The sequence below is a fragment of the Lonchura striata genome, chromosome 1A (assembly GCF_050655825.1).
Source record: "Lonchura striata isolate lonStrDom1 chromosome 1A, ASM5065582v1, whole genome shotgun sequence".
Lineage (NCBI taxonomy): Eukaryota > Metazoa > Chordata > Aves > Passeriformes > Estrildidae > Lonchura > Lonchura striata.
In genome coordinates, this window is record NC_140741.1 from 42835377 (window position 1) to 42858745 (window position 23369).

General features: G+C 38.2%; 1 protein-coding gene across 4 annotated transcripts in view; it reads left to right on the forward strand.

Annotated features, from left to right (window-relative positions):
- The window catches only part of TMEM117 (transmembrane protein 117), a 179196-nt gene that overhangs the window by 152933 nt on the left and 2894 nt on the right, over nt 1-23369 (forward strand). For all 4 annotated transcript variants that reach the window (XM_085570275.1, XM_085570274.1, XM_021545320.4 and 1 more), the window contains one exon: nt 16884-17013. In XM_085570275.1, the coding sequence (XP_085426401.1) occupies nt 16884-17013 (130 nt within the window). The remainder of the gene's footprint in view (nt 1-16883; nt 17014-23369) is intronic.

Sequence of the window (23369 nt, forward strand, 5' to 3'; positions counted from 1 at the left end):
ATGCATTACAGGACCTTTGTTTTCCCCACGAATATTGTGTCAACCCTTCCTCTTCCCAGTGGTGATATATTCAGGTCCAGCTCTTGTTGGTTTCAATACCAGCCATGGACACTTGTCACTGGTACAAATCTAAGCATAGGTAGGGTCGGGAGGCAATCCCATAGGAAAAAAAATAGTTTGGTTCTAGAAATTCACTTGGTGTCTCTTAGATGTCTCATAGCCTCATAGCAGAGTAGGTTGAGAGATGTGTCACAGCAGAGCTGGTCAAATTCTGTTTCTCCTAGCAGCAATGACTTCTGTAACAGGAGGCAAATGTTTTCACATCTGCTGCTACCCCCTCTTCCCACACATTTTCCAGCTTGTGCAGCAGATGCAGAGTTCAGGAGAACTACAGGAGTCTCTGTCACTATATATTTCCACCTCACAATCATAACTTAGATACTCCTTAATGAAAAACGTTGTTTCTTCTGGAACAAATTCTGTGTGATGCAGTAATTAAGAAAGGCTTGTACCATGCCTACCCACAAGGTACAGATAACCTTAGTCTGACATCTAGTTCTTGAGTCTTTACCATTGAAATTTTCAGGCAGATGCCTTAATGCAGGACTTTCTGTGTGCACAAATCTGATATTTTTTTACAAAAAGATAGCAATCTCAAAATCAAAAGCCTGCCATATGAATGCAATGTGTCTTATCAGGTACTGGAACTCTTACCTCCCCTGCAAGGATGTTTGCCATGTGAGCAACTGCTAATAGCAGTGTCTGCTTTTTCTTCCAATGAGACAGTTCATAAAAAAGAAGAGAAATATACTTTGCCTCTGGACTTCACATCTACTTGTTAACAGCAGAGGGTGGTAATAATTGGAGGCATGAAGATCACTCTAAACTCCAGAGCCAATGAGGTACTGACACTTTCTGATCATATGCCCCAAGTGTGGCTTTTTCCTTCCTGTCACTTCCAAATCCTCTCTCTGTGTCTCCTTTTTTGCCCCCATCCTGCGTTCTCCTCATGTCCGGTTCTGTGACATATCCCATTATTTATATCCAATTCCAGCTTTAAGTCTTTATGTCTCTCATTTCTAGGTTCCATATTTAGTGAATCTGACTCATCTATCCTGCAGCTGCTGTTCAAACCAGAATCACTTCTTGTCTCCCTTCCACCTCTCCATAATTCGGTCCCTTTTTCATTAACCAGCCAGTCCCAACCTCCTGCTCTCATCCCTACCCTCTTGCCCTTATTCAAGTCTCTCCTCTCTTCCCCCTCCTTTTGTGTAGTCTATTCCATTTTTCCTATTAAACCTTTATGTCTCTGTGGTCATTTCCTTTCACAGCATGGCCCAGGTGTGTGGCTGCACATGGGTAGCCTGTTCCAATGCATATAATACAAAGTTTTTGCATTATATTTGATTATATACTTTGAGTCTACATACTGCTATGCTGTGCTATGTGCAAAATAAAAAGAAGAAGACCAAAAAATTAAAATTAATTTTAAAAAATAGTCCCTGCTATGTTCAGTCTCAGACTCAGAGACAAATGCCCTTTTGCCTCCATCTTCCTTCAGGTCCAAATGCCTAGCTCAAGCTGTACTTGACTAGTTCCATCTGCACACAGAGTACTTGGGATTAGTAATTAGAGGAAAGCTGTCTCTCTGTCTCTTGGCTGCTGTGCAGGGCCAGCTCAGTCCTTGTTTGAGAGCAGCTCAGAGTCCTGCCAGCAGCAGCAGCAAAAAATGGGGGTGAAGGCAAAGGGTAGATGGAAGATGCTCTGTATCTCTTCTGAGATTTGAAGTTTCACTAGAGCTTGATGCTCTAGGTGTTAAGGCACTCTTTGGCATGCTGAGTCATGCACAGTTTGGGAAGGTGCTTGTTTCTGAATCTTGAGCTAAATTCTTGTAAGTATGAAAGTTACTGACTTTTCAAACTTTTTCAGTTTGAGGCATGTATTTACAGCAAAACAAGAGGCACATCTCTGAAACAAAGTTACTCCCTTGCTAAACTGTGTATCTCCACTTGAGATATCTCTACAGAGCAAAGTTAATTATTTTCCATTTGATCTCACTCTCAGAAGTGATTAAATGGTGCTAGTTGAAAATGTCAAAACCCTAAACCAGAAACATAGAACCAAATAGGAAAAAAAAAAAAAAATACAGCCTGAGGCACACACCAGGCATGAGCTGTGTTCAGCCCAAGCAGTTATATTTGGAAAAGTTATAAGCAAATGAGATCAGTATGTGCACAAGCCCACTTGCATGACAAGCTGCAGCGCTGTGATTTCTGCCTGTTCTATATGGCACCTGCCATGGTGGTAGCTGGGTGCCCTTGTGTATGAATTCCTCTAGTGCTATTTTTTATGGCAAAACCACTCTCTTTTCGTACTGCAAGGAACTTCCTGCATTTCATTCAGTTGCTTTTATAAAACTACACTAAGAACTGAGTTTTCTCACTCTATTGTACTGTGGGAGGGGTCTGGAAGGAAGAAAAGCCTCTGCTCCCTTGACCTGCTGAATTTCAGATCAACAGCTTGACACAACTGTGCTCTGGCATCCTGGCTCCATTTTTGGCCTTCACTGAGATGGTGGCTCCAACCTGACACAACTGTGTTGATTTGCAGACAAAATGCCTTGTTAATATGGTGATGCTCAGTCTGAGTAGAGTTATTATGTAGCCACTTCCATGCAACTTTTCTGAACCTACTTTTTGTATTCATTTTTCTAGCAATAAAAATCTCTCTTTCCCTTTACATAGTGCTTGTAGGTACGAACAACTTTGAACTGTCAAAAAAAAAAAAAATTGAAAATGAAGTTTTTATTCCCCATACAGTTCTGGTAAATAAATTTCCACAGTGTGTCCTAATGCAAATATACACAGTTGTGAGGTTTCTTCTGCAAAGACCACTTCAGAGAGTACTGCTCACTGGGACAGTGAGAGGCAAACAGTATTATCCAGCAAAGACATTTTATCTACCATATCAATTAATGGTATTCTTTGTTTATATGACACAGATTGCTACTGGAAATCTGGAAAAGTGGTGAGAATCTTAAAAAAACTGTAGCTAAACTTCAAGTTCCATTTGGGATAGAATAGGTGTGGCTGTATAGCCACACAGAGATCAACACAGGCTAGATGGGCCTTCAGGTTGTATAAGAAAATTAATTTAAATTATTAGTGTGTTTTTTGGCTAAATCATAGATTTCTGTAACATTAAAATTAGAATGAGAACATGTTTTCCTTAGTGATTTAGTTCCAAAAAGGTAACACATGCTGGTAGAAATCATTGTGCAGAATCATACTCATAAAAAGATAAATGTAGACATCAGTTATATGATTGGTAATTGCCCTTATATAATGGAAATTAGTGAACACTTTCAGTGCTTTTTCAGGGAGGTAGAATGTTGTCATTAGTGCCAATTAAGTAACGAGCCTCTAATATCTCTCTTTCCTGTCAAAGAATCTGTTTCATGGGGCTTCACTCTCTTTATTAGCAAAAAGATTTCCATGTATGTAGTATGAGTTCATAGGAAACAATTATGTAGAATTAGGCATGAGACAATGTAGACTTGAATAGTATGTTTATCAGAAGGAAATAGTACTGCTTGCTTCTTAAATGGTTGCTACAAGAGTTAAATGAGAGATATTTTCCTTGAATTTTTACTCAGCTTTTAAAGCAAAAAGTTTGTCAGCTGACTGCAGGAAAACTCAGAAGAGAACTGGGAATGAGAGGCAAAAAATTTATTAATATTTTAGGAAGGAGCATTTAGTTACTAATACAATTTCTTTTTCTGAATTTCTAACAAAAGGCTTAGTCATTCTAAGTGACTGTTAAGGAGTGGTCAAGTCTTTGATCAGCCTTTTTATTGGTCAAGGATACAAGACAGGGAATTGTTAAAATGTTGTGTGCTTGAGCATTATGTATCCTCATGTGCTATGTTCCTATAGGAGCTCGTAGTCTTCTGTGGCTCACTTGATCAAAACCTTAAAAAATTCTTTTCTGGTCAGTGGTTTTTGGAGCCTAGATCAGGGACGTCTGTTATTTGTGAATGAGATTTGAAGTAGAAAGACTATAAGCTCAAGCTTTCATCTCTTTTCAGCATCTGCAAGGTCTAGTAGGGTCTTCACTATAGTACATGAGAAATGTTTTTTTACTAGTAACTCAGCTTTTGAATTTTTGTTTGCAGAATCCAGTGAAATTGCATTTTTGGCAGATCAGACCATTTAGCTGACCTCTGCTGTCAGGCATGCTGATGCAAGCCAATAGCCCAGTAGTCTTTAATTTCTAAATTAATTCAAAAGTTCCTGTAATAATAACCTGTTGTGTGGCTCTATTTTTTTCCTCTGCATTGTAACTCTCCAACTATGATTATAGATTCCTTGAAATTGTAGTAGTACTTGTTATAATCTGGTTTGCTCATATTTCTTTCATATTTGCATATCTTGGAGCCATGCTTTGTACATGTAAACTGGATAAACCTCAGGAAAAATGTACTGTCTGAGGAGACACCAAAGCAATGGTCTGTTTTCTTTTAGAAACATGGCAGCAAGTCTATTGTTCTCTGGGCTCTAATTGCATTTACATAATTAACAGCAGAAATGCCCAGCCAAGTCAACACATAGCAGGTAGCACTGCTACAGACCAGCACATCCCTCAATATGTTTTGTAGTGCATTTCTTATGTACCTAAACTGCTACATCTAGTTTCTATCTATATATTATTTTGGTAAATGTAGATTGCCTGGGACCCTCTGATGAATAATGATATGTTTGAATGAGCACAGCAACTTCAGTAGCAGACATTTATTCTGTAGACATGTTAGGAGAATTATAATTGATGCCTTTTTTTATCACTGAATGAAAGGAAGATAAAAGTGCTGCTATAAACTGAAAGTTGAAATAAATTATGTAAAATACATAATTCGCATAATGACTGTCCCTTTATAAATGTTCGTATTAAGTAACCATATCATTTGAGATAATTCCTCCTTGAGGAATGCTGTGAAAGAACAGCTCATTCATTTTCTTGACTTGGTGAATTGTCCTAAAACAGCTCCTCTGATGAGAAAATTAATTTAGCATTTCTTTAAACTGTTGAAAATAATGCTTGAATTCTGTACTTTCCTGTTCAGAAATTTCAGTAACTGTGTCCACTGTTACGGTTTTGACTGGTTAAACTGGAACTCCCCACAAAAAAACACACACATCTACCCCTTGCCTGCATGCATATACACATGCAGAACCTTGCTTTAAAACTCCACCCAGCCTATTAATCAGACTGACAGAGTAATCACTCAGCTGCTGTAATGTAGCTTCCCTGATTCATTGATGGCAGTAATTAAAATTTTTGGAGCTTGGAAGTTTGGAAGCCATGGATTTATCTGCAGGCAAGATCCTGTGATCTTGCCCTCATAACAGCGTCTCTGAGAACAGGCAATGTGTCATTTCCTAAAATTTTTCTCAGGAAAGTTCTTAAAATTAAAAATAGATACTTATGAATTAAGTCTATCACTTGTAGATGTTACAGAGGAATTTGTGGGAGAAAAGAAAGTAAAGGGAAAGAATTTAAGTGTTATTGTTTGTAGCAAAAATTAGATACAGTGTTATGTGAGTAGATGAAAGAGCAAAATTTCTGAAAAAAGAGATGGTGTAAGAAACCATCTCCCCCTCCAAAAAGTGTGGCTCATGGGGCATTTACTATTTTCCTCAAAGAAAATTCTCCCTGAATAGAAATTAGCAAGTTGTCTTCCAAAAGTAGCATCAACAGCAAGAGGGGAAAGGAATTTCTTGCAGATCAAAAGTAAAGACTAAATAGAAGGATTGCAGGAAGACATCCTTCAGAAGCATGTTAGTTTGAATAAGCTTCTGCCAAGAGCTGTATATATGGTTTCTTATGTACACTGAATTTCCAATTTTTTTGAGCTTGTCCACCCTGTTGCACCCTGTCTCATCTGTCTTTTGGGTTTTTTTTTTAAATTTTAATTCAGCCTTACCTTATGGTCAACATACTTGCTATATTTACATTCAAATCTCACTAGGAGAATACTTCAATTCATTGCCTACCACCAGACTTTGATTTTGTCTTTGAGATTAGAAAAAATACCTTAATAACATTTTCTCTGTTCCCCAGGACTTTCATGGGAACAATTTTGAAATTCAGACCAAACAGTTGTGTTTGCGAAGACCAGGGTGAGTTTATGCAATTAGAAATTGGTTCACTGTGTTTTTGACAAGCTCTCCCAGGAGGTTTCTAAACAATGAAAACCTTTTAGGATGAAGTTCATGTTTTCTGAATGTGCTTGGCAAAGGCAGATATATTGCTCCAGTATAAAAAGCTGAAATAGCATTTTTCCTCTCTTATGCTCAGGAAGTGAGTTTTGCATTGGGCATCAGAGAGGAGGCTGTAGAAAAGAGTTATCTTCCCTAATTTTTATTCACATTGAAGACTATCCTTTTGCCTTATGACATTGGTCATTCTCTAAGTAATGTAATTTATGTATGTATAACATAGAGTACTAGCATCACATCCTCAAGGGATAAGAAAATGAATGGGTTTTTGGAGAGGGGAGGGCAGATAGAAAAGAGAGAGCTTAAGCAAATAATTCTGTAGCTATTAAGTGACATACACTCTTTCTAATAAGAGGATATGCCATGTCACTGAACTGCAGAGTGTGACTAACACAATGCTGTGCACTCAGTGGAAGATACACTATAGCAATCCCAGCAGCACACTAGTTTTGTGTAGCCTCTTACTTACCAAAAATAATAATACTAGTAGACCTGTACTTACACAGGGAGACCTACTGTTTTCTTATTTTTCTCAGGTCCTGGAACAGATGTGCCCAATGGCCACACCACAGCTTTTGAGGATAAAACTGGAGGTAGAGGGGTAGCATGGAGATGGGGTTCAGGAATGGGATAAGTTGCCTTCAGGAAATTAAGTTGTTTGCAAACAGTATGCTGCCGCTGCAGATCCTACTAGGTGGCTAAAATTCAGGATGTAGAAAATATTTAAACTTCAAGTCAAAAAAAATAGGGAGCAGAGAAGACAAAGTATATTCCATATTACTCTTGTCCCTGAAACAAAAATTAGGTACAGATATCCATGTTTTGCAGACAGCCTTTCTTCTTACAACCTTTGCATGCAGTTTTCTTTCTATTTCCTTATATAAATTATATATTAATTAGCACAATATGTATTACTTAGCCCAAGTTATGAAGAGGAAAATCATTTTGGAAAGAGCTATTACCATTTTTTTTAAGGAAAAGGGAGTTCTCATTGGCTTATTTGCAAACCCTACATTTAAATTCATGAGACATTTCTCTCAGTATTCCATATGCATTCAGAGTTTTTACTTTATGTTGCCTTCAGCTCTATTATTTTTTCAATATCAGCCAAATGCAGCATGTAATACTGGGGTTTTTTCCAATGGAAATTGAATATTACTGTTTCACTACCTTTATTGCAGCAAGCTGAACCTTGCCCATGCTATTTTGTTTAGTTATAGCTAAACCAAAACAAGCTGGATGAGTTTCAAACTGAGAGCATTGGTCCAAATCTGCCACTTCAGATCACACTGAATACCCAAAGGGAATTTATACTTTTCTTTGGAACCAGACACAAATTTTGGGGACTCAGAATAGATGATGGTAAAACATATAATAATCCGAAGGAATATTTTCCAGAACAGAGTGGCTCCTCAGTCGTGCATTTCTAACATTGATGCAGCTTTGGATTGATTTACTTTCCACCTACAGTGAACAACACACAGTAATCCCCTTGCTCCAGATGCTCTTTATTTTTATAACACCATTTTTATTGTGTTGCAAAGCATATAGCAAGGAAATACCTGCTCAGGTATTTTACAGCAAATGTCTCTTCTCAGGTTTAGGTAACACTAAAAAACACCATTAAAATTTAAATATCAGGCAACAAGGAAATTCATGCATGTGGATATTTAGAAAGAGAAGGAACAATATTCATTTTAATACAGCTGAAATTAGCTGGAGACAATTGTCTTAATGTAAAATTACTTTAGAACCCTAAATAGAGCTTGCTGTTCTCAAATAGGTACAAATGTCATTACCAGTGTTTACAAATCTTGAAATGCCCCAGATACCATTTAATGTTCAGCTGCAGTGTGTGTATATTTCCTACAATGCAGTGGTATGTGTTTCATTGCGTGTACTTCCGCAATATTCTGATATTGTTGAAGATGATTGTACAGCAATATATTTAAAATTTATTTTTATTCTCCACATCATAGTCAGATATTTGGTTTTCTAGGGTACCAGAAAGATTGACTCTTCTGTCATGATTTCCCTTGACAGTAGGATGTAGTCTCAGTAAATGTGTAAATATATGTACTGTGTATTATTAGTGAATGTTCACTTCTCCTATTCATCACAGAAATAGCTTTCATAAAGTGTGTCACTGAGGTAGTTACTAAAACCATTACAACTGGCTGGTGGTTTACAGAAGTTTCAAGTAGAGAACAAGACGGCTGCTTTACTGGAGCTGATTTCTCTGTCTTTTACACATACACAATATTGTAACATTAATGCTTTGTCTAGTAGTTTAACAGGCTTAAGAATTAAGTGGAAGTTTTAACTGGTGTTTCTTATCCAGTAGGATTGAACTAATAAACTCAACTGAGGTCAGACATGAGTGACACAGTAAAAGAGTAAAAGCTTACAGAAAATAGAGACGCTGAAATAAAATCAAAGAACATTTACTTTTGAGTATATTTTTTTTCATCAGCATTGTCAGCAGTTGTGAATAGCTATTCAACAGGTAAGAGTGATTTAGAACGAAGAGGAACCTCTGGGTGTCATCTTGGATGTGTGAGACCTCACATTTTTGTGATGAAAAGTCTGGTGGAGTTGTCCTAGGACATCCTGGGAGTAAGTGCACAGAGGCTGTGCTTTGTGGTGCCTGCCGCTCCTCAGGAATGGATAAACGGGTTTCACTTTGCTCCTGTTTGACACTAATAAGTACTTAAAGGGCAGCTGTAGGACAGAACAGCCCTTGTCCTCAGCAGGAAATGGTGACCACATCTCAAGATTCGAGACCTTCTAGTGTCTGTCCTTTCTTGTGCACTGGCTTGTTCGCAATTTGCTCCTAATGTAAGAAAATTAATGGATAGCCATTCACTCTTCACACTACTAGCAGCATTTGTCCTGTCAAGAAACTAGCAATGATCACTAGGGACCAGAGCATTGTGCTAGATGATAATTAAAGACAGCCAGAATACAACTCCAGTCCTAGAGAATTTCATTGCTAAAGAAAATCCCAGACTTATAACTGGTTAGACAGGTGGGTACAAACAGTAGCAACTTTATTGGTCAGGATGACAGGTAAGCCAGAATACCTAATTAATGACATCCTAATGTTTTGTCCTGCAAAAGAGAATTATAAAGAAGAATGAGACAGGTAAAGCTCTTCATCTGATAGAGAACTGCTCAGGAGGAAAAAAACCCTCTAAATAAAGAAAAAAATTATGACTGAAGGAGCAGCTGTCATATAGACAGTCTGTACATAGGTGTTGAAAGATCTAAAAGAATTTGAATGAAAGGAAGTGGCCTGTACTTTATTGTATGAAAGAGAAGAATTTCATGGTCAGAAAAATAGACTAGGTGAATGGTCTTTGCAGAAGCATTTCTGTATCAGTGGAGAACAGCACCCATGAAGGCCAGAGGGAAAGGTGCCAATGTAACTGAACAGCAGATGATGAGAGCCTTGATAAAAATTTTAGTTGTGGGGTTTGGTAGGAATCTTCATATCTGTCACATGTTATACAAAATAAGTCTGCAGTATCAAGGCACTACAAGGTTCTGAGGAGTGAATAGATGATACCATAGTCACAGGGGGAAGAGAAGGAAGAGCCATCTGTTGTGAAGCGGGCGTTGATATGCAACTTCCAGTCAAATGCAAGCATTCCTTATTTGAGGTGGACTGAAATACTGAGATTAATTTGACTGTCCTGTGGAAAGGCTAAATACCAATTCAGACAGTTCAGTAACAAATGGTACTGTTTTGAGGACATGTGCATACACAGCTTTGTCTATGCTCAAATTGCATTAATGTGTAGATTCACAGCGCAGAGTGCAGAATGCAAAGGGCTTGTTTGCGTCCTGTGTGGTCTGGGAATTGTTGCCCTTAAATAAGCAGAAATAGGTAATAGACCAAAGGGTTCTGTAATGATTTTTTTAAAGGAAGGGGTCATTCAAGGCCAAGCATGTCATAGAGGGAGTTATTGCTGTCTTATTATCATTTTCTCAAATGAGAGAAAAAGAGGAAGATTTGCAGTGGTCTGTCTAAAGAAAGGCTAGGAGCTTGAAGAAGCTAAGCAAATACTGAGGACAGAAGAGCACAAAAATTATGGAGAGCAACAGCATGGTTGCGTATATGTTAATGCCTTACATTGCCATACAGTGCAGGGATAGCCTTTCTATACTGATGTCTGGTCCTGGGAGTTGTCTTCAGTCTTCTGTCTCTGCAGCTTGGATCTCAACCGAAGCACTTATTCTACCACTGCAGTGGTTTTCCCATATTTTAAATTTTTTAAATCAACACTGAGTGATAAATGGTGAAGCAGTGTCTTCAATAAGGGACTTGGTGCCACAGTTCCGAATGGGGTTTTTTGGTCATTGTCAGCAACAGTCCAGCCAGGTGAAGCAAAATCAGATGACCAAATAAAATAACATTTTCTGGACTTGAAAACTATGAAGAGATTAGCACTGATAGTACCAACATGAAGGAGGAGGTCTTCTGAAGAATAATGTGTCATTCACTGTGGGAGCCAAGTAGACCCACTGAAGCCATTCAGGTATATAGGTAGTAACATTAAGAATAGATGTAGTTTTTTATTTAAGAAGGGCTAAAACCAGCACTGCTTATCAAACTGTCTACCTTTATTTGTCAAAGAACAGAAGGTCAGAAGGTGAGCAGTAAGTTTGATCTCACAAAGTGAGTTCTAGTCATGGCTACTGACTTCCTTTCTTACCTATGTTTGAATGAAATATTATAAATATGTTTGCAGTTTAGCATCTCACAGAGATCTCAGGAATAGACAGCACGGTGAGTTGCAGCACTGCAATGAAGTTAGATATAACCATAGATGAGTTGGGCCTTTGAATTCTGGTTGTTCATTTCTTACTTCAAACACTTGCAAAAATACAAAACCATTGCATCTCCTGAAATTTCCTCATGGTATCTGTGTCCATCATGTTCTAAGATGCAAAGATATCTGAAAACCATCTTCACCTCAAAATGTTTTTAGTAAATACATAAAAAATTCCATTGGCAGTTTCTGAAACACATACACATTCATATATGCCTTTCCTCAGTCCCTCCCCTGTTTTTATTTACTGTTTTGAGACATTTAAAGTACAAGTGTGTTCATAGCATTAAATATAGCATATGTCATTATTACTTAAAGCAGAAATATTCAGTGTACATTATTCCTCTTTTCCTATTATATCTGAGCAGTGTTTATATTATTCTTAGTGTTGTTTCATATTTACTGAACATACCAAGAGCTACATTCAAACAGGAAGAGGGATAAAACTGTGGCACATTTATTCACCATTACTTGTTAGTGTTTTCTAATCATGGTTCCAACTTCTCTGTGGCATTTTTTTCTGGGGGGAAAGAGGCTTATGGCTGAGGCACGTGGTGTTGTGTGTGCATGATGCATGGGATGTGGTTTGCTGAGGGCTAGCATTCCTCTCCCAGACAGCTAATGATCCTGACTTGATCCTGCTAGCACCTGCTCCTCATCCTCTGGGGATGTGGCCCAGAATCTGCAACGAAAAACATCAAGGACCAATCCTGCACCTAACCAGGACACCCGGCATGCCAATATGCTCCTGGGCAGCTGTGGGTCCTGGCTTGAGGTCAGGATAGGACAGCCCAGGAAATGCCTTCTCTTTTCCTCAGATGATGGCAAAAAATGGCCAGATCATATTGGAAAGTCTGGCTTTGATGCTTAGTTACCATTGTTGAAAATATCTTAAAGAGGTAGCAAACTGGTGCTGCCAGCTGCACTGTAGGGTCTTAAACTAACACCTGGCATTGCAGCAGAGAGTATGTGCATCTGTTTGGCCTGGGTAGCTAGAACCAAATCAAAGAGACTCAAAATACCATGGTCTCCTCAGGAATTTTTCTGTGCTTCTGCATTTAATGAGGTAGCTGATGGAAATCAGAGGTACTCTCTGCCCACTGCAACACCAGGATGAGGCTCTAAGTGATCTTAAATTCATCCTCTGGCTGCCCTTTCCTCAATGACTAGAGTGAAATGAGGCAATAACCTTATTTGATTTGCACATGCCACAAAACTTTCCGCTGAGGTTAGAGACCTCTGAGCAGCTGATTTAAGCCTGCTGGCTCTGGGTTGGCTCCATTGCCACACACAGAGTGGATGTACCCGGCAGTCACATCCCCCCAGGCTGGGAACCACTGAACTCAATGAATATGAGAAGTCTGATGCTGATGGATTTAAAGGAGAAACGATCTGTTTGTGCAGTATGAAAGGTACATATGTGAGCTAGCAGTATGTTTGCATGGCTTTTTGTTTTCAATTCTGCAATGCATTTTAAATGTGGTATTTTGGGCCCATTTCCTAATGAGATCCCACAAATGGCAGAGTACAGGCACCTCAACAATGACTACTAAAGCTGGTCAAGTGAACTTTGCATAATTATGAGCTGAAAACTTTAACGTAACACATGGCCCTCATATCCCAGTGGTGAGCACAGACTGATATCAGAGGCCACAGAGAGAAAACACTGTGTAGGTAAACATGATGCAGGCCTGAGCTATATTCCAGAGTGAGAAGTGCTTGGATTTATGGGTTTGAACATTTGGTCTATTCATGTAGCTGTTAACAAGTGAGGTAGAATATATCTACAAGGCATCTTTGCTTTCTTAGGAAAATGGTTTTCTGGATATTGCTGAAATTAAATTGCCTTTTGGCTGTCAGTAAGGGAAAAAAACCCAAAAACCCATATTCAAAAAATTTTGGACAGCATTTTCTTAGAATCTAGATGGTAAAATAGCCACTTTGACCATTGTGTTTGGATTTGACAGCCTGATATTGGCATGAGCCTGAAAATGTAATAATAATCTACTTTTCTTTGACACAGTGAAAATACTACAGCTATGTATCTGCGGGTGAGAATGTCTCCCTCTGGACAGTTGACACTCACACTTAGCAGAGCTGTGAGTCAAATGAAGCTCCAAATTAAACCCATTGAATCCCTAACTTGAAGCTTCATTTTCCTAACTGCTGCATCTGTAGTGACTCCCATGGAAGTCAGTAGGTTTAACACATTATTTTAGTTTCCTTATCTTAAAATTGCTTTCAAATACATTTTATTATTAGTTGATGGCTTTTACAAATTATTTTATTTCTGTAATGTCATGAGACTGTTCTTAAAGAACAGACTGTATAAACATTCTGATAAAGGTGTTACATTCAAAATGTTATTTATAGGTGAGGAAGGACCTTTATATATCAAATCAAGATTTTATTATTAAATTTAAATAGTGTAATCCAAAAATTATTATTAATTGAGATCTAATCCTTACAGAAAACAATACTTTTGTGCAGAAAGAAGTTTCAGTAGTAGTAGTAGTAATAATTCTTATTCTTATAAGTCAAATTCTTATGCACACTCTATTGCTTTTCCTGATGTTTCATTGACCCTCCCTCTGTTCCTGTGGTTCTTGAAATGGGCAGTTTCAGTCTGATGGGGTCCAGTGGGACCATTACGGGCATGTCATTGGCATCTGGAGTCCTTTGTTGGCAATGATATAATCTTCATCATGATGGCTTCTTTTTTCTTATGCTAGAAGTTGCTTGGGGCTGTTTTCATCTTTGGTAACATGTTTAGACCTTGCTCTTTGCTCCTTGATCCATGGTACAGATAGGTTTTACAGATCATGTCTTACATGAGATGCTTCTTTGTTCTCCTTGTTACCCCTAAAGTAGTTTTGCCCAGCCCAGATCTGCATTTCTTTAGCTGAACACCAATGAGTTGTTTATAGCTGTGAGGTCTGCAGCACCAGCCTGTACCCATCTCTCTAGTTATGGCCACATATTACAGTGCTTCAGTGTAATAAGGGCCATGATACAATCCAGGTGTGCTTCATGCAGTATGGGGCATATATGTAGAAAATGTTATTGTCAGGTAATACTCATCCAGATGAGAAAAAAGTCTTTTTAATAAAAAACTCAGATGCAGAGACACAGACCAGTACAAAATTCTGCATGGTGGAATTTTTTCTGTAAATCAGCAAAAGGCACAGTAGGAGCCTTTGAGCAAGACAGGAACAGGAGGCCAGATTTATAGACCTGTGTTTACCTATAACTAATGCAGAGTTCACAGTTCTCAATTCATTTATTTTCAGGAATATGTGATGTATTTCTTCCTATTTACTCCTGAGTGAGAGTGTGTATGAATTGACAAGAGACACCAGTCCCAAGATGTGTATTAGAAACGGTGAACTGAAAATGTGCACACATAAAATTTTTATCTCTGGGCATTTTTTGAATGCCTACCCCCTACAAGGGGATGTCCACAGATGCAGGGTAAGGGACTGCAGCTGGGCAGGTATTACCAGGAGTGTATGTGTTGCATTAGTGATAAGGCAAAAGGAGAGCGTCCTTATTTCTCTTATCTTTTACATCTGAAAATTGGCACTTTCTGCATTTCTGGGAACATTAAGAACTAGGTTAAAGGTGTCAGATTTTCTCCTTGCTTGCACTCCTGTTAATCCATTTAACTCAGTATAATGAATAGTTAGCACAAATCAGCTGTTAGTGATCAGGCTGTGCTATTTCCAGATCATTAAGCTCTTCCATTTCCCTTTCATTGTAGAAAATGTTGGAGCACTGAGCAAGTCTTGGAAGTTAAGTTATATATAGTGATTAATCTTTTAGAGGTCATATAATCATAGAATATCCTCATCTGAAAGAGACCCAGAAGGACTACTGGCTCTGCAGAACAAGCCCAAGAATCACACCATGGCCTGACAGGATTGTCCAAACACTTCTTCAACTCTGTCAGGGTGATGCTGTGACGACTTCTGGGGGAGCCTGTTCCAGTGCTCAATCACCCTTTGGGGAGAAACCTTTTGAGGTATATGACATAAATGTCCCCTGACACAGTTTCAGGCCGTCCCCTTGCGTTCTGTCACTGGTCACCACAGAGCAGAGATCAGTGCCTGCACCTCCTCTTTCCCTCATGAGGAAGTTGCAGACTGCAATGAAGTCTCCCCTCAGTCTCCTCTTCTCCAGGCTGAGCAGACCAAGTGACCACAGTCACTTCTCACAGAGCTTCCCCTCAAGGCCCTTCAGCATCTTCATTGCCCTCCTTTGGACACTCTCTAGTAGTTTTATATCTGTCTTATATTGTGGCACCCAAACCAGCCCCCAGCCCTGAAGGTGAGGCTGCTCCAGTGCAGAGCAGAGGGGACAATCCCCTCCCTTGCCCAGCTCCCAGTGCTGTGCCCCATGCACCCCAGGACAGGGTTTGCCCTCCTGGCTGCCAGGTCACTGCTGACTCACATTCAACTGGCCATTGACCAGGACCCCTAGGTCCCTTTCTCCAGCACTGCTTTCCAGTATTGCACTCCCCAGTCTGTGCATCCAGAGCTGCCCTATCCCAGGTGAAGAATTTGGCACTTGCCTTTGCTAAACTTCATACAGTTAGTGGTTGCTCAGCCCTCTGATTTGCCAAAGTCTTTCTTCAGGACCTCTCTGACTTTAATGGAGTCAGCAGCTCCTCCCAATTTAGTAGATGATTCTTAGTTTTGAATATTTTAATTTTTTTATTACTCTGTAAGGATACTTTCTAACCTTACAAACCTGAATTGGTTCTCATGGGAAGATGGCTGTGCTGGAATGATTATCATGTGAAGGAATCACAAGTCATTCACAGAGTTCTTCACATTTTTAATTCCTTTATTTTATTTTTAGTAATTCAGGTGCTTGTGGCACTAGCTTGTTGTATACAAATCCAGGAGTGTGCATGGAAAGAGGGGCAGTGTGTTTGTAACAGGAGGTCATCAACAATCTGCAGTGCGCAGAGTAATGACACTGGCAGTAATCATCCTGATTCTAGCCCCATTGCTTTCAGTTTGGGCTCTAATGAGCCATGCTGTCATACCCATTTTCAAGTGACTGATGGTGGGTACAGATAACCAAGTGAAAAATTCCTTTAAATTCAGCTCTTCTTCACCGGGGGTACCACAAACTACCAAGATTTGCATAATGCTAGATAAGAGCTTCCACATTTCCAACATTAACTTGTCAGTTGCAATATGGCTGTGGAGAAAACTGTGCTTGGGTTGATTCAGGCAGATTATACTGAAGGGACTGCACTTGCAGTGATTCTTTATTTAAATATATGAAGGCAAAATACAGAAAATACCCTGTAAGCTGAACAAGTAGAATACAAGATATATGTGGTGTTTGAAAGGCTCAGGCCTTCTTTGCCAATTTTATACCTGTGAACTGTTTGCCAAATTATAAGTTACTCAGAGTAAGTAGCATAGCAGGGTTTTTATATAGGTATTCTTAGTGTTGCCAGGTTTTAAATAAATATTCTTATCCTTATTCTGTTTTGTACTATCCGCTGGTAAGGTGGGTTCAGTACTGTCATTCTGAAGTGAACTTTTCACACATATCATTACATAGATCTGAGGTTAAAATTATATTGTAATATCTAATGTAAAGGTATTCTATTTCAAATGGGTCAGTCAAATCTAAAGAAAATCCAATAAGGGAGGTTTAAATAAAGAACACTTCTCTTTTATTAATTTAAGACATTTTAAAGCAAAAATATACTGTGAAATCTTACTTTTAGGCTCTTATTTTTATTTTTTAACAGGACTGGGAATTTCCACACTTTATGGGTGATGTTGAAGTGAATCTTCCAGGCTTGCCCTCAGCACACATGCAATTCAAAGTACCTTATTTCCAAAAGATATTGAAAGAGGAATATCACATACATATAACAGGTAGGTAATCTTACAGACTGTGACACAGTCACACAGTGATCTGCTTCTGTGTGATAAATGTGTGCTACCATGGTCTTAAATGTGTATTTTTTTTGTGTTTGTCCCAGACTTTTTCTATCTCTTTATTTGTCCATATCCATATTCTCCATCTCAAGGAAATGGGGAACCTGTATCTTACAAATCAGAGGCCTGCTGCTGTTTCTCATGGATTTCTGCAACATCTTGTGACATTAAATAATACATAATGTAACTTCAGACATCTTTTATCTAAAATTACTCTCTCAGGGAAATTAGCAGCTTACTTCATCTTCAAATCTCTTATGCTTTCAGATGCCTTTGCTATGATTTATGCTAATATCTTTTCATAACTTCGGTCATTCTCATCTGGCAAAGGCCACTCATAACCGTACTTCCATCAGTCATCTAACAAGCAGCAGACAGTTAAATAACCTCAAATAAAATAGAATTGCAGTTATTGAAATGGATGATACATATAGATAAAAAGTACCTGATATCCTTGCATACTGGGAATCAGTATTTTAATAACAGTAGGGAATGAAAAAGAGAAGGAGGTTAAATAGGGATAAATGTTTTGGTTTTACCTTCAAGTTATAAAAAAGGAGTATAGATAGCTCCTCTCTCTACACTGAGAAGAGATGGATAATAATGGATAACAGAAGAATGCAGGTGTGAATTGGCAGGGGTCTTTAACTGCTAATACAAAAAGTCACAGCACATGACACCACACAGAAATAAGATAGATGAGGGCAACCAAGGACAAGCCAAAAGAAACTCCTGCAGACCAGGGACAAAAGGAGCATTCAGAGATGATACAAAGATAAGGCCAAGAGTTAGCAGGTGAGTCATAAGCTCAGCAGAGAGCTGAAGCCTAGGTAAGAAAATGTGTCAAGGAAAGAATGACACCAGCACTGAGTTGAGGCAGATTGAATGAGGCAAAGAATGCAGAAATGAGATTAAAAAAACAGAAAAGAAGATAAAGAATAGTGCAGAAGTTACCTGTTTGGTATTGACTGAGGGAAGGCAAATGGGCCAGCAGGATTTACAGATGGAGTGATAGAAAGTTCTTCAAAATTGAAGGTAGGTGTCCTGCTGGAATGCTGACAGAGAACAAACAGCCAACAAGGAGAAAGAAGAGCTAGTACATATCTGAGGGAGACCATTTAAGTCATTAGAGGTTTACAGAACAGGACAAAGTAAATGATGGCCAGTCAGTGACTAGAAGGTGTAGGGTGAAAACAGATGTTGTGAGATGTGTACATGATGAACACATTTTTCTCTCCCAAGTGAGAAAAAAGAGAAAGGAGCAGAATAAAAAAAATAGTTTAAGCATCAAATATTTTATGTGAATTACAGGTATGGAATTCAGGGACAGCAAAAAAGATATTTTTTTCCTTTTTCTCAAGACTAGGGAATGAATTTGGAGGGCTCAGTCCCACAAGGTTCCCAGATGTTGTACTGTTATTCCATTGTATAAGGAAAAGTAGTGGAATGGATGCACAGAGGAGTAGGAAAAATGGCTGAGGCGTGGTAGGTTGGACTGTGTCACCAGATACAGAAACTTGGCATATAATTAATGGGGGATAGAAGAGGAAATGAAGAGCGAAGAACAGTTTTGCATTGTAGAAGAGACAAAGACTTAGATTATAATCAGGGATAATCAAAGAATAAACAAGACCAAAGAACATAAATTAGTGATCAGAAATGCAATCACTAGCATTGCTGCTGTTTGAAAACAGACCAACCAAATAAAACTAATATTTATGCACTGTAGTCTTCTGCAGAGTGGACTGCAGTCTTTTCTGATTTTCTAGTGAGAAGGCATTCTTTTAATGAGGATGAGATAATTAATGAAGACTGAAGAAATTTTTTCCCTGCTCAGCATTAACAAGATCCATTTATTAGATTCACTAGACAAATCAATTCATTTGACTGCACATCACGTATCCTGTCTACTGAGAGCCTGTTTTATCTCAGTGCTACACCACCCTTTAGGAGGGCTAATAAACAGCCATAACACATGGCACAAGAACCTCCCTTTGGGTAAGTTTTCTTGAACCATCTGTTCTTGCCATCAGTTCTTATCTTAGGTTAGGGCACCATGTTGGATAATTTTCAAGCTCTAGATGTGCAGATACTTGAATATTCTACTCAAATCAAGGCGTAGAATATTAAAAAAACCCTGTATATATATAAATATATATATATATATATAATTAAGATTAATATAATCAAATCTAAAATTATGCAGATGGATGCAACTGCAGCAGGTGACATGGGGGTAGGACAATGGTAATGGCAGGGAACCAGCTCTATTTAGGCCCTGTTTAATACACAGAATCCAGAATGTTAAATTCAACCATAGGACCTCTTTTAAGTAACAAGCAGGAAATGAACACTGAGGCCTGAAAAACATTTCTTTTAGTACTAGCTATACTGATAACTCCAGGCTATAAATCTATGACCTGTGCTCTAAGTTATAGGAACTGAAAACCATTTTCTCCCAAGTAGCAAGGAGAAAGAAGGCATGGCTGAAATAACATTTGCCATCCTTTTCCTGACAAAGTTTATTCATTATTAGTTCTTACACAATTTGTTTTAGTCACTATTGATTGATATAAATAAAAGTAGCCCTACTCAATATTGTTTTTTTCAAATAAGCAATGGTCCCACAAAGGAGCAGCTCTAAGGAAATTGAAATTCCAAGAAGTCAAGTATTTCAAGCCATCATTCTGTTGGTTTGGCCTTGATGGCTTTGAGCAAGTTCTGTGAAGAGTTTCAGTTACATGTTCTATGTTGACGCTTTCCTCATTTTGTCACAAATCTTAAGACAGTTGCTCTTTTTCTTTTTTTATATTTTGTCTTAAAGACTTTTCTCCTGAATACAGTGAGTAAATGAGAATTTCAGCTTTCATAGAATAAAGATCATGATTGCAGAGAAAAAAAAAATTAAATTTGCTTCTGCATAATTCAATGTTCAAAAATGCAGAAAAAATACAACTCTACAAAGTATATTATTTTACCCATGCTACTTTAAATTAATAACATGCTTTCTTAGTCCTGACTTGTGATTTCTGAATGTTGTTGGCAGTAATAGTGAATTAACATCTCCTGACTCTAGCTAATATGCTTCAGTGTAATTTTGAATTTATTGTGAAAAGCTGTCTTATTTTTACTGGTACCTGAGTACCTCATTTTACTCTCATTTCTTTGCAGCTAGGAATTCCTTGCAATACTCCTTACTGAGTATTAAATATCTTCATTCTGTTTTGATAGCCACTTTTTTTTATGAATATGAAAAAAAACTTGAATTCCTGCATCTGCTTAGCACATCTGGATTTCCCTTGACAGATGGCTCTTTGCAAAGTGTGTGTTTTCCTTTTTAGGCTGATGTTTATGCAAATACATACGCTATCCTATTTTCTATAATACCCAGAGAAATTTGCAAAACTTAAAAGTAAATTTTGTTACTTCAGCTTCTTTCATGGTTAAAAGACACTGGGCCAGTGTGCCTTGTACCCTTGAATGGTAGCACTGGAAATCCAAGAGCATCTACTGACAAATATGCAGATAATTTTCAAACTGAAAATGTTATGATTTAGGTATCAGAAGTGATGGGAGATTTCTCTGGCTGTTTATAACAGGTTTCTGAGGGCTCATCTGGACTAAGTGCCCTTCTACCCAAAGGAGAAATCATCACCTTCATAGCTGGGGAGTTACCAGCATGGCTGGCTGGGGAGTTGAACCAACAGCATGTCTAGATTCAGCCCAGGCTTACACAGAGCAGCCTGAGGGAGTCCATGGGCATAAATAGAAAGGTTAGAGGTAAAACCAAAGCTGTCCATGCACACAGACATGTAAAATCCTCACAGGATTAGCATCTTAGATCAGCTGTGAGTGGTCTGTCCATATGCATGTATCAAGCTAATAACACTAATGTGACAGAAGATAGAAAGAACATTTCAAATGTTTTACAGCAGTGTCTGAGCGATTTTAGACACAAATTACAGTTGAGATAGAAGTCTAAACCAAACATTTCCTACACTAGCCTCTGGCTGTGGTTGCACAGCATGAGGCTGCTTGTGTCTAGCCTTATTAAGTGGAATTTTCACATTACCTCCTGACCTCAGTAAAGTTCCTGAGGACTGTCTTCTACATGAGATCCTTTTGTTGGGAAATTAATGGTCTGTTCCAAAGTGGGCATACAAAAATAAAACTGCTCAAGAATCAGTAGCTGCTTTGGAATATTGGGATATATTCCAAATATTGTGTGGACGTTTGCCCAAAAATCTTGTTCAATAGTGAAAATATGTGAATTTCTGGAAAAGGGAAAAATAAAAATCCATACTTTCAAAATGAGAAGACCCCTGGTATTCATGTGCACAGTTTTTAAGCTTCAGCAGGGAGGGGAAACAGTTTATAAGCAGAGTTCTGTACAGGCTAGTGTTCAAAGCATGGTCTTATGATGCAGGTCCAAGCTGCCACAAGTGGAGGTTATTGTAGAGTCAAGGTTTCCCTTCTGGTGAGTGTTCTAACCAGGAGGATACAATCCTCTTCAACAGACATGCTTTCCCAGAAAACAGGAGTGAATATTCATCCCCAAATACTGGTTGTAGTTTACAGAGCCTATAAAAACATGGCCACATAAATTTCATTGAAGTAGAGCCAACCCTAAAGCAGCAGTAATACTAATCCTACAGAAACTGGGTAAGAAACAAGTTAAATGACTTCATAGTGTTAGGCTCCATTTTCCCTTGTTACTTTTAATCTGGAATTGAACTTGACATTTTTAAAAATAAAATTAAAATCTATAGCTTCTTAATATATTTATTATGATCCTTTGCATTCGTACAAACTTGAATTTGTTCATGCAAGATCAAAGGCTATGATTGACTTTTAATTAATTTATTTCCTATATAAGCTTGATTATATATGACTTAAAGTTTGTTATCAAATGATTATGCTAAAATTAAGTTGCAACAATCATTTCATATACAGAGATTATAAACATTTAAGTTATAATGTTAAAGGTTGGTCAGTATATTAAAAATGTGTATAACCACATATGAACACAATGACATATTTATGCTCCAAGACATCATGGATCTAGAAGAATGGCTTGGTTGGTTTATTTGGCTGCCATGCCTCCTAGTACAGCAGTGAATACCTGTCTGGAAAAGGGATAGATAGCAGAGGACACAGTATTCTAGAAATCCGTAAGTAAGTAAGTACCCAAGACAGCACTAACTCAGTCATTGTGTTTCTAAGGAGATTAATAGAGCCCTTGGCTAAAGGGATTACTGAGAAGGACCAGAAAGATGTTCTTGTGCTCATATATGGTTATAGTGAGACTGTTACTCATACACAGCCTTTGGTTCCGATGACAACTGTATTCAAAAGAAAGGGAAAAGTCATAGAGCTCATCAAGCATAGCAGTGATGCAAAGGATGAAAAAATTGTCTGGAAATAAGAAATTTAAGGATTTCTTGAGAAAATCCACTATAGAACAGCAGCTGTTCTCAATCAGCTAGCTGCCACTTAGACACACAGGTGGCAGTTCACTAACGGGATGATGGACCTAAGTGGTTTGTATAGCCCACATGGACCCAACTGCAGCAGCTGAGCTCAGGGCATTGTTTCTGCCTGTTTCAGCTCTGAATAGGAGCTGAGTGAGGGAGTTTCAAGTTCATACTTTCTATGAAACATAGAACAGCATATCTTTCTTAGATCAAGCTAGTGCTTAAATTCTTAATGTGACAGGGGTGGAGCATTTTTTAATTTTCATTGTAATTTGTGTTTAACTTACTTTTCCTAAGGAAATGAGAATTATGTGATGTTGTTCTACATATGGGTTGGTTTTCACTCTATCAAACAGCATCAAATAACTTCTGAACCCATGGCCATTTTCAAAACATTTTCAGACAGTGAGAATATGAAAAACAGTAATACCAGTGTGTGCTAAGAAATGGTGGTAAGGTAAAGAAGAGTCATCTAAGTGCCCAGCTGAGGAAAAAACAAGAAGTCAGCTATTATATGCTTGACAGCAGCTATTGATCAGTGAATCCTGTGTCTTTCTGTTGAAAGACAGATGTGATGGGAAAAATAGAAACATTAAATACATGGCAAACATCCACAGGAAACATCAAGTTCCATTGTATTGTTTGTTATATTATTTCATACTTTAGCATCACTTTCAGTTTTTTGGTGTTGATTTAAGAAACTTAAATATTATTAAATGTGGTGTTAATAGTCTGAAAAGATAGTTTTCTTTAATATGTCAATTATAAAACTGATGAAATCACAGGGAGAAATCATGGAATGGTTTCAGTTGGAAGGGA